This window comes from Camelus dromedarius, chromosome 4, assembly GCF_036321535.1.
Source record: "Camelus dromedarius isolate mCamDro1 chromosome 4, mCamDro1.pat, whole genome shotgun sequence".
NCBI classification, from domain to species: Eukaryota; Metazoa; Chordata; class Mammalia; order Artiodactyla; family Camelidae; genus Camelus; species Camelus dromedarius.
Window position 1 is genome coordinate 70,100,819 of NC_087439.1, and position 13,019 is coordinate 70,113,837.

The 13,019-nt window shown below is 34.3% G+C and overlaps 1 protein-coding gene across 5 annotated transcripts in view; it reads right to left on the reverse strand.

Moving 5' to 3' along the window:
* The window catches only part of NBEAL1 (neurobeachin like 1), a 129,177-nt gene that overhangs the window by 98,026 nt on the left and 18,132 nt on the right, over positions 1–13,019 (reverse strand). For all 5 annotated transcript variants that reach the window (XM_031451969.2, XM_010991745.3, XM_031451968.2 and 2 more), the window contains exons 5-7: positions 11,002–11,083; positions 10,310–10,437; positions 3,395–3,477 (exon numbers count right to left, since the gene is read on the reverse strand). In XM_031451969.2, coding sequence (XP_031307829.1) covers positions 3,395–3,477; positions 10,310–10,437; positions 11,002–11,083 — 293 coding nt within the window. The remainder of the gene's footprint in view (positions 1–3,394; positions 3,478–10,309; positions 10,438–11,001; positions 11,084–13,019) is intronic.

The window sequence follows — 13,019 nt, forward strand, 5'->3', positions numbered from 1 at the left end:
TTATGCTTTCCACCTTCTTTGGACACTGCTAATAATCCCATAATGAATATCTTTTTGCATACATCATAACACACCAAGACAAGAATATAACAATAGAATTATTTCCAATCTTATACACAAGAAACATTTCCAAAAAGAAACAGCTGTGAGTTAAAAATATTGGTAGAAATTTAACATTAAAAAAATTAAGTCATTCCAGCTATGTCGGAATAACTGTCACTACACATGGCTTCCTGTATAAATGACTAGAAAATTGGACAAAATAGTTTCTAGAGATTTTTAGATTCTAAAAATTTGCCTTCTGTTGTGAAACACAAGAGAATGAAAGCAAAGTGAGCCCAAGGATCACCTCTACTTCTGTTTCGTTAGACATTTTCTGAACAACTGCACAGAAAGGGGAACCCCTAAAAAAAGTGGCTATTTGCTGAGTTAGTAGACAGATAAAAAGTATGGGGAGGCCTAGGTAGCTGGAATATGTGAGGAAATATGGAATGGAAGAAGCCCAGAAATACACAAGTGACTTAGCTGGAGTCCAAGTATCAACATTCAAATATTAGTACAAAATCCCAAAAGACAGGCAAAACCCATCAAGAAGTTGTAAACTGAATTAACTGTCAGATTTCACACAGATAACAGAGTTCTATTCAGTCACAGGAGACCCAAAGAAAACATATATAAAGGATATAAAAAGACTCTAATCATAAGATTGCTGGAGTGTCAGATATTGTATTAGTACATGACAAAACAGGTAAGGAATATTATCAAGGTAAGGCAAGGAACATTACCATGGATAGACAGGGTCATTTCACTAACAAAAATAGGCCATGAATGTCCAGCTCTTTTTTTTTTTTTTTTCATCTGCAATAGTTTATTTTAAAGGCTTTACAAGAACCTGGAATAAACACCTTGGGATAAATTAACAAAATATTTGTACAGTCTATATGCTGAAAACTACAAAATACTGACTGAAGAAATAAATAACATACAAACAAACAATGAGATCTATCAGACTTATGAATTGAAAGTTTCAATATAGTTAAGGTGGCAATTCTCCTCAAATGGTTCCACAGATTTGATACAATCTCAATCAAAACCCCAGAAGGACTTTTTGTAACATTATTGAAAAATGGATTCTAAACCATATATGAAAATGCAAAGAATCCAGAAGAGCCAAAACAATTATAAAAAGAAAAAAGTTGGAGGGCTTAATGACTCCAGGACTTAATATAAAATCACAATAATCAGTACAGTGTAGTAACATCATAAAGGGAAACATGTGGAACAAAAAAGAGAATCCAGAAATCAACCCACATTTTACAGTCAACAGACTTTTGACAAATGTGCCAAGGTAATTCAGTGGAAGAAAGAACAGCTTTTTCAACACATGTTGCATAGCAATAATGGAAAATCTTAAGCTAGACAGAAAATATTAACTCAAAACAGATATCTGACCTAATAAGAGAAAACAAAAGAAAATCTTCATGGCCTTGAGGTAAGCAAGATTTCTTAGGTAAGGCACAAAAACCACAGCTCATAAAAGAAAAAAATTATAAATTACATTCCATTAAGATTTAAAACCTCTGTGCTTTAAAAGACTATTAATTAAATGAAAAAGGCAAACTGAATAGGAGAAAATACTCTGATCAAGTTTGGAAAAATTTTAGCATAAAAAACTATAACTGTAAAACACTGAATAAATAAAAGTCACTGAATTCACAGTGATACACAAAAAAAGAGAATAATAAAACTTATTTGCCCCACTAGAAGTCAGTATTATTTAAATTTCTTTTGAAAACAGATAGTAATAGGGAAAGATTTAAGTATTTTATCTAGCCTTTTTTAGGAAAAGTTGTAATTTATCCCCAGTTGATAAGGGAAAATTCTTTTTTACAGAATACATCAGTTGACAGAAGTATAAGGATAGAATGTGAAAGCCACAATACCACAGCCCTCAATGAAATAACTGATCCAGGCAAAGATTATCAAGGGATGCAAAAATACTAGATGAAAACTGTTGAAAAACAAGATATTCACCCTATTCCAAAGTCTCATCCCAAGGAAAACTTGCAAAAGGAAAAACATCTTTATAATCAAAAGATCTATCACTACTGTGAATAATGGTTAACAAAGGGTAGGGAAAAAAAAAAAACAAAACCTTCTCCTTCTCTATAGACAATGGACCAAGTATTTTATCATTGGAAATCTGACCAATGTGGACAATCAGTGACAAATATGTTACCAGACAACATTGCTTATGGTAAAAATGGCCCTTGATCTGGACTAGGAAGACTACGATAACTATAAATACCTGATGGGAACTCATAACCTTGGGCTTCCCTGATTGCAGTGTCATTTGTAAGCTGGGAATTTCCCTTCCCAGGATTTGGAAGTAATCATGGTTATTACAAGGTATAAATGTCTTCTGTGGGCTACTGCACTTCAAAGCCAGGGTGGCTCACACACCCATCAGTTTGGTCTCATACCCTCACCTGGAAAACCCAAGAAAAGCCATTAGAAAGGTGTCGGATCTCCTCCCGAGCAGAAACACCTACACTGTTCTGCTGGCATGCTGGGTTTCCTATTGCGGACATAGGAGTTTGATTATCTAGCCAAAGCCAGTATCACTACCAGTAGTCAAGCAAAGTGGGCACTGAAACTTTGTTTTCAAGCAATCAAAGGACTATTTGGCTAGCAGACATTTGGCCCTGTTCAAAATGTCCGTAAGATATTTAGTCCACACCAAAAGGTCCTTGATATTTGGTCCTGTCCAAAATCATTTGGCATGAACCAAATATGCTCATTTTGGATAGGACCAAAGTTCAAGGACCTTGTGGCATGGCCACATGTCTTATGGACATTTTAGTCAGGATCAAATGCCCTGAAAAGGACTATTTCTGTCTTATTTTATTTCTTAGGGGGAAAAGAAAAGAGAACTGGAGCAAATATAGTAAAATGGCAAAATGTTAAGATCTCACAAATATGAATGGGAAACACTAGGTGTTCCTTTTATATTCTGCAAAATTTTCTATATTCTTGAAATATGGCATAATCATTTTTTTAAAGAAAGAAAACCAGAGTCCATATAGGTAGGTCACACACATAAGGGCCAATTCTCTCAAGTTTATTTTCAATAAAAAATCTAAAGTTCTAAAACAAACTGCTGTCATTAAAACACTCAGCTCTTCTCAAATGAAAAACACTTCAAGAATAGTAAATTAAATAAAACCAAGAACAATTAACCACAACAAAACATGAATCAAGTACTCTAGTGATAGGTTCTTAGAATCTTTATCTTATAAACACACAAGCTGAATCAAGGTCAGAATCAATAAAAATAAAGAACAATCAGAGTAATATCAGAATCAAAGCAAGAGAAATCAGAGCTGTTACTTACGGTAAAAGAAAGGGACAAACTCCACTGTGAGAGAAGCTGGTTTATATTTCTGTCTGCTCTTTTCCACAGTACTAAGGATTCGTCTATCATTAAAAAGAAGTTAATGTCAAATTATATCAGGGACAAGTAGACATGGTACAGTTACAAAAACAATTATAAAATTAATTTACTTTTTTACTTTTGATTTGTGTACTGAAAAATAAATCACCAGGAGAAAAGGAAGTCTAGCCAATGATTTAAATGCTCACGAAAAAAGCATTCTTTCTTTTGAATGAAGCAAAAAAAATTTTAATGATTAACAGTCATACACAGCAGCCAGGTGAAGTCTTCGTACAATTGGAAATAGAAAAAGGAACTAGCCATTTAAAATTTCCAATCTATAAAAGAACCTGTTTAGTAGTACTGCTGATTTGACACCTAAGGAAATAGCTATTCCTACACTGCAACTGAAATTCATCAGAAATCAGGCTACCCTGTGCCAGTTTCCAAAACTCTCGCTAGACACAAAGACTCCAGACCACTGGCTTCTTCCATTTGAAGGATATAGATCCAGAGGGCCGGGATTATTTTTGTTTTTAAACACAACTCCAGTAGTTTTGATGGCTGAAATATTTCTATAGAGTTTGATGTGGCCAACACAAACAGCATGCATTTTTGCCAAGAACATTTCAATTCAAATGAGTCTCTGAGTTGGGCATGGTGGGTGTGGGGATTACGGAATAAAGATTACTGTTAGAATCATACATCAGCAACTGATGGACTGCTGGGAAAAAAAGACATTTTTTTCATCCCCTGAAAAAGCTCTTAACACTGTTACATAAGGTCAACAAAAGTGGAAAATATTTAAAGAAGAGCCACATAGAAATTCCATAAATTCCAAATATTATCTACTGATAAAGCATTAGATTATAATGTCTTCTTAATAATCTGGACAATATTCAATTGAGTTACTGAAATAATTTTCCTTATAATTATTCAAAACGAGAAAGACAAGCCAACTGACCACAATAAGTCAAATCGGATAGGCACAGCTGGACCCAATATGGAAAGAATAAAGAGTTTTAAAATCTAGATCTAATATCCAGATTCACTAGAAATCATATCAGACACCATTTGCTATTGCACTGCTTTCCAAATCTATGCCTATTTCCACTGTGTAGAGGTCTTCAGAATTATCACACTTCTGTATTTATTTTAATTACAAATATAACATCTTAGAACATTATTGGATCTTGCTACTCTATTAAGACCATTATCAAAGACTTTTTTTTAATATCTGTATGACCATACAAGTATTAGTGGAGTTTCAAATAAAAAAATTAAGTCATAGGCCGTTTTTCCTTTCCCGGATTGGCCCGCTCCCAATTCTCGGAAGTGTACGAGCTTTCACTACTTTTTTTTTACTTCACTAATAAAAATCTTGTTTATATCAAAAAAAAAAATTAAGTCATGCTTTAAAAAAATCAGTCATGTGGTTGAAAAATTAATTTTAAAAGGATGAAATCTGATTTAGCTTTCAGTTAGGTTTTTCCATGAGATTATTTATATCTTAAACATTTATTATAAATTATATTAATTAATATATTGGATATATCCTACCCAAAGATCCAGTGCTACAAACAACAACAATAAAGATTCTCTTTTGATTATAATGAAAATTTATTCCTGCAAGTGTGATTAATGACTCATTCTAAAGGTACTATATTAGATGTAACATACAAATACAAATAATTTCCTTTATAGTTGTGGAAAACTTAATATGCTAAAATAAATAAAAGGGATGAAAACCATTATACATAGCACAAATACTAAAGCATAAGTAGTTTGCACTGCATCTCAGTAAGTTGAGACAGAACAGCTAAAATGGTACCATTTTTAAAACAGCATACTCGGTAGCTCCGTTGTTAGCTGCTATCTGGGCCAGCATCTAGCACTTAGCAGATGCCAGCACATATCAACAGGTTGCTGAGAGGGATGCAAAATGTTTACCTGCATCTTAGTTTTCTAAGTTTATGTCCCCTGATCTATTTTTCTGTGCTTCTTTTTATGTACTCCTATCATATTTAGAATATAACTGTTTTTCTTAATTTTGAAACTTTTTATCTGGAAATAAATTCAAGCTCTTACAAAAATTGCAAGAATAAAAATAGTACAAAGAACTTCAAATAGAGTTTACCTAAGTTCATTGTTAAAATTTTATCCTAAATGCTTTACAATTTGCTCACTCTCTTTCCATATATTTATCCATATATTTACACATATATTTATACAGAAACATATTCAGACATATATTTTTCAGGACATCACAGGGAAAATTATGAATATTATGGCCTTTTACCTCTAAATACTTAAGTGAATAATTCCTAGGAATAGGGATACTGTCTGACATAACATCACAGTACAGTTATAAATTTCAATACATTTAACATTAATGTAACACATTTCTATAATCTACCACTCATAATCTAGTCTGTCAACTGGGTCTAATAGTGTCCTATAGCAACCCCCACCCCCACCCCTAAGTACAGTTTCCTGTCCATGGGCAGGTATTGCAAATACTTGGCTGCACATTTCTTTAGCATCCTTCAATTTGAAACAATTCCACAGCCTTTCTCTATAACACTTTTAAAGAATGTTGCCTCCTAGCCCCTCCTTTTATTCATTAAAATGTCCTTCTTTTGGGGTTTGCTTGATGTTTCCATACATTTACAATTCAGAGTATGCACTCTTGGCTGTAGTATTATACAAGCAATGATGTGTCCTTCTTAGAGTATCACAGGTGGAGGCACAAGATGTCCACCTGCTTTTCAATGATGATGTTAATTTTTATCATTGATCAATGTACTATCTAGTACATTACAAACTAATTACTAATTTTTCCTTTACAACAAATAAGTAATCTGTGGAGAAACATTTTAAAACCATGCAAAAAATATGTCCCTAATCAAAACTTCCCCCTAGATTTAGCATCCTAATCCATGACTTTCCTATGATGTGTGCAAAACGCAGATTATTTTCCCACGGCAGCATACTCTGTACAGTACTAACTGGCATTTGGCCTTCTAATGTAAGCAAGAGACCTCTCTTCTCCCCTATCTACTCCTCACCCTTAAATCTTCATCAATCAGTCACTGGTATAGACTCATGACTTCCTTTTTCCCCCCAATGGTTTATAAGTCTTTACTGTAATTAATCATTTTCATGTATATATTGTCCCAGATTTGGCCAATAGGAACCCCAAGGCATAATTTCATATAAATTATTTTTCTCTATGCCCAGGCAATGAGTCCTACTGAACTTACACTGGTCATAAAGTAGGAACCCAAAAAATAAAATTTTAAATAAATGCTTGAATTAATAAGTCATTTTCAAGAAAGATTTTTTTCCCTACACTTATTTTAGTTCCATTTGAAGAAGTCTTTTTAAATATGATAGATTCCACAAAGAGAATCAAAATTGGGCTACTAGATTAATCAGATCTATATTAATTTAATTAAATTACATACAAAGATATGAAAACATCCATATATTTCATCAAACAAGAAATACAATTTTAAATGACTTTGTAATTGGAATTATGCTAATTTTAATTAAATCTGTTCTAATCTGTTTTGCTCTTTTGGTAAGCAAGAAGCATATACAATAAGAAAACATATACATTCCAAATTCCTATTTAACTTCAGAATCAGATTAATATATAAAGTCTAAGTTATTGCTATAGTTCCCTTGTATAGATCTTCCATCAGCTATAGATTTCTCCAAATTCCATGATTTATTTGCATTATGTTTCATTTTCCTTTCAATGTCAAAGTCAAAGGAAACCAAGTCTGACTCTCTGTTTTACCATTTACCTTTGAAGCAGTTGCTACTATTACCAGAAAAATAGCTATGCGTATTAGAGATAGTACATGGAGAGCTTCCAGCATAATTCCTGGCATATATACTGCACACCTTCACGAAATGCCACCGCTCATCCTCTACTCTTTGTTTTTTCCTGTTGTCATCTTACATGCACAGAATTCTCATTCTACATTATGTTACAATGTTTAAATGTTTTCTTCTTGGCAGCGAGTATACCTCAGTGATAAAAAGCACACTTTACCTGGGTTCAATCCCCAATACCTCTATTTAAAATAAATAAATAAAGTTCTTATTTTAAAAAGTGTTTTCTTCTTTTTTGGGGTCCCAAAAGTTCTTTTTGTTTTGAACTACCAATTTAATTTAATTTAATTTGTTATCAGATATCGTCTCTCCTCCTTAAAACATTACCTTAGATTTGCCATTACTAATAAGTCTAAAGTGGGAGATGAGGAAGTAGCAATAGTGAGAGGAAGAGATAAAATTTCCTTATGAAATTCTGGCATAAACTTCAAAACAGAGAGAACACTGATTAGTTGAGAATCAAAGTGCTATATGAGTAGGAAGGCTACAAATGGAGCACTATTATGTGCCTCTTTAAGTCTTTAAAGAGTCATGAACAGTATACTGACAGAGGGGAAAGTAGTGCAAGTGCTGTCTGCCAACTATTTCCTGTCTACTCCTTCCAGTCACAAGGTAGAACTAACTTCTTGGTCTCACTGTGGTAACTGGGGACATGATTTCTGAATGAAAGTGAGGAATGTCATACATCACAACCAGACAAGCATTAAATTGCCAGTGCGAGACATTTCAGAGCTTCCTTTTCTGTCTCACATGGTAATTAGCAAAACCTTAGATGCTCACTGTTCTGTCTGCTTAGGATCTTAACTGAGTATGATGAGTAGAGGCTCCCTGCCAACCATGGTAGACAGACAGCATGAACGAGAAATAAACCTTTGTTATTCTAACCCCTTGTTTGTTACTGCAGCTTATCCTGACTGATATGACACCTTTGCCAAGACAAACACAAAGCACTTTCTCACTGGAAGAAGAGACATATTAAAGTTCAACAAAAAAGGAAGTATTCAGAAGGTCATTAGTACCTTCCCACTAATAAACAATCAAGAAAAGTATAAGAACAATGTGATGGTTAATTTTATGTGTCAATTTGGAAGGTGTTTTTGGATGAGACTAACATTTAAGTTGGTAACCTCTGTGTAAAGGAACTGCCCTCCAGAAAGTGCCTCATCTAATCAATTGAAAGCCTGAGTAGAATAAAAAGACTGGCCTCTCCAAGCAAGAGGGAATTCTCCAGCGGACTACCCTCTGACTTCATCGGTACCATCAGTTCCAGGTCTCCAGCCTGACTGCTTTTGAACTGGGACTGAAACTGGAACACTGGCTCTCTAGCCTTCAGACTGTAACTGCACCACTGGCTTTCCTGGGTTGCAAGCCTTTCAGTCCATATTGCAGATTTAGACTGGCCAGTCTCTATAATCACATGAGGCAACTGCTTCCAATAAACCTCCTCCTTTACACATACACACATACACAAGCGTACACACACACACCCCTACTAGTTGTTTTTATGTAGAACCCTGACTAAAGACAACATCTTTCAACACACAAAGGAAAGCAAATATATAAATAAGAGATAAGATTGTTGTATGTAATAACTGGAGTATTTATTCCTATTATTTCTATTTGATACTTCTTGCTTTAACTAAAGGATGTGTTATTTCAATAAAATATCACTACATAGAACATACAAAGTATTACCATATAGTCTACATATGGTAGTCTCCAAACATGTTCTCTCAGCTACCAATTCTTGACCATCAGCTAATGATGGCTATTCAAATAAGGATATACTTTACCCTAAAAACCCTGAAAAGCCTATAAAACTCAAACATTTTGGTAATGAAATGTTGCAGGAAGTAGGAATTGTTTATAAGTACGTCAGGTTAAAATTGAAAATGAAAATATCTTGAGACTGAAAGTATAGCAGATTTGGGAGACATAAAGAGATCTGCTTGTGGTGATAATACAACTCTTCTTATTCTTTGCCCACAGGTAAGAAAGATATATGAATTTTTAAACTCTTTTCTTTGAGTTGTGTCCTGGTATTACGCCATTGTCACTACGCTCCATAACTATCATCATATATTCCACCTGCTCTGTGATGCTGGGACAGGCATTCTGCAATGCTACCCTATATTTCTTTTCTTCTAGCTACCCTACTGTTGGGTTCACTAAATGGAGCCTGGAAGACTGAAAAGGGGACTGATTCCTTATTCTGTATTTTTTTTTTTTACCAGCCAACAGTTCTTAACTATGGCATTCATAGTTGGTTCTTGTCTTCAGCTGACTTTTGGCAATCCCAGAACCAGCCCCTTCCTGGCTGCTCAGTGATACCAGCACTGGCTAAGGGCTGTTTCCTCAGAAGTCTGGACCAACCACTGAGGGCCTCTTCTCCGAACTTCTACTTTCTGATAACTCCAATCTCTCCCCTTTGTTCCCACTGCCCAGTGAAGTGGCTGCTTCCTGAAGTCACTATCTCTCTATGACATTAGTGCCCCCTTTTGCTTTCAGAGCTCTCTCTTATCTATTTAACAATTTCCTTGTATTACAGTCTCTCTTTTTAAACCCCAATTTGTTTTCCTGACTAGACCCTGACTGACACAAGTTCCACAATTAAAAGTAAACACATGAAATACTGTTAAAATTCACTTTCAAATCATGAAATATGCTTTAAAAAAAGAAAATTTCTTGAAAAATATGTACACACTACTTGATGCTATTGTGCGCAGAGATTTTACCAAGATTATTAGCATTCAAAAGCATTACAGAATAAAAGCTCAGGGTAAATTTGTTATCTAGAAGTGGCATTTATCACTAATTCATTACCTCCAACGTAGTTCTCTATCTCAGAGATAAAGATAGCAGTCCTAGACACATCTTACCAATTGTTTTAATAGACAGTAAGACCTGCTTTGAAGAACTGTGTATATTATAACATTCAAGTTTTAAAGGAACATTATGATTTAAAAGACATACCCTGAAATTCTATGCCTCCAATTCCGATATGGGTCATATAAACTTTCACAAAATGCCAATGCATGGATCACAAATTCTTCTATTGATGTCTGATCTGCCAATTCCTTCTCTTTTTTTTTGCTTTTTAACTGAGAATTTAAACATAAAATTACATGTATTTAAAAATACTAAGCCATATAACATACTTACCTACATCATTAAAAGACTACATGTTTCATTCACCATCTTATAATAAATAATTTTTATTCAAAGAAACCTAAGTTGCATTTGAGTTTGTAGAGGGTCACTTGATCATACAGACTGGATATAACCTCTCAAATTTTAAACATTTTCTAAGAAGGGTTTCAAATAAATAACCAAACATCTTTCCAAAAGAGAAGGTGCTTTCAATAAGAGGGCTATTTGATGAAAAAACAATAAATACATAAAATGTCAAATTGTGCCATTTTAAAAAGCCATTTATAAAACACTTCAACTTTTAAATTAAAATAACAAAATGTACTAATAATCACTTGTCTACTTTTAGATAATATGTATAAGATGCCTGAGATATGTAAGTACCCAATGATAATTTCAATGATATTCTCAATTATTACTTCCTCTGAAAACATTTAACTTTACTATATTTTAAAAAGTAAAAACTGGTTACTTTCAGTAAAGCAACAAAAAGGAATATATTAATTCACACCTACTTGCTGAATATAGAGTGTTGTCATGGTGATGACATGATTGATGTATGAGCAAGTCCCAATTTCTTCTACATTAGATAGATTTCTGTGAGAAAAAGAAAAGCCATATATTTATTACATGTGAGTAGTGAGAAAAATGTATCCTCATGTGTTCAGGTTGATTTTGAAAACACATGTTGGCAAATAAAATATAAATAACATTTATTAAAACTTAAAACCAATGTGGTTATATAATCGCTTTCTTACTGAGAATACAAAACACACCTCAATCACCATTTAACTACTATAAACAGAGAATGTTTAAGAAATACATGCAAATTAACATTTGTCATGAAAAACTGGAAAATATCACAAAGTAGAAATAGAAGAGAAAAAGTCACTAGTATTCTTACAATACAAACATTATATACATTTTGGATTATTTCTTTCCAGATTTGTTGTTATTTTCCTATGCAGATTCTTAGCTTGGTTTTTCTACATATCATTGCCATTATAACACATTTTGCATAGTTTTATAGTTTTCATCTTGCTTTCTGAAATTACAGTTCCCTATTTAGACTCATATATCTCCTTAAGTATATTAAAAAGCCTTGATAGAAGGGTGGGCATCTATACATACTCCAAGAGGGCGTAGTACATGCCTTGCTTAAAGCAGTGGGACAACAAGTGCTTGGTGCTTAATTAAAATATGGCCCTCCTTTTTATTCCATTTTGAGTAAGACTGAAGTATGACACATAAAGTGCTAACATGTACTCTAACATCACCAGTCTTTTTCTTGGCTGATTAAAAACCAAATTCTATTAAGACAAAAAACTCTATTATGTTCTAAGACACTTTAACCTTCAATAATATTTTATATCTTAAAATACAGTAGATGCTAAGAGAACAGAAAAAAGTAACTGAATTAGCAGGCTTCGTGGCAGAGAGGGTGTAGCTGAGTGGCAGAGTGCGTGCCTAGTATGCACAAGGTTCCGGGTTTAATCCCTAGCACCTCCATTAAAAATAAGTAAATAAATTAAAAACTTATTACCTCCTCCTGCCTCCCCCCCACAAAAAAACAGACTTCTTAGTGTAAGAAGTCAGACTGGCATGACATCTCTGAGAAAGGAAAGAATAAAGGCAGAGGTAAAATTCAAAACCCCTGTGGAGGATTCTGGGAAGATGACCCAGTGGGAAGCACCAAGAATCTGTCGCCCCAACTAGAAAACAGTTACACTGTCAGAAAAAGTTTGATGTGACTATTCTAGAACCTCTGAGTCTGTTGAAGGCTGGCAACTTCCAGGGGAAGATCTGGAGGTAAATTGGATTGACGTCCTAAATTTCGGTCAATTTCAGCTATTAGCACATTAGCAGCTACCAATTCCTCACCTCCAGACGTGTGGTAAGCAGCTGTGCACATGTTCTAGGAGCAGCTTGCTAACAGCTTACAGGATCCAAGGTGGGCAAAAATGACCCTCTCCTCCAAATATTGGGGATCTGTGCTCTAATCACTGACTGATGGTTCTGATCAAAGAGGCAGGCAAATTATCACATATAAGGGATCCTTAATACAATTATTAGCAGACTTCTAATCAAAAACTCAGGCCAGAAGATAGTAGGATCTCCCTCACACTATTGTAAGCCACCTCCTTTTGGGTGAAGTAACTTCCAGGAGACTCAAAGGGTCATCCACGTTCTTCTGTTCATCTTTTGTTTTTTTCCCTTTTGGGAGCCAGATACTAAAGACCAGGACATACAAAAACAATGGCTTAAATGGGGAAAATGAGGGAGTGACCACACATGTTGAGGGAAAGGGTCAGAAAAGATCTGAGTAGACCTAATATTTACACAATTCAGGTTGGTCTTTAGCGCAGAGACACTCTCCAACAATCAAAAAACAAAAGCAATAAAAAATAACCAAAGGCAGCAAGCCCCAGGGAAGGGGGTAAATCTGATTTTCAGAGTTATCACATTATTAGATTCAAATGTCCACTATTTAATAAAAACAAAAATCAGAAATAGGGAAATGTGGCACAGTCGA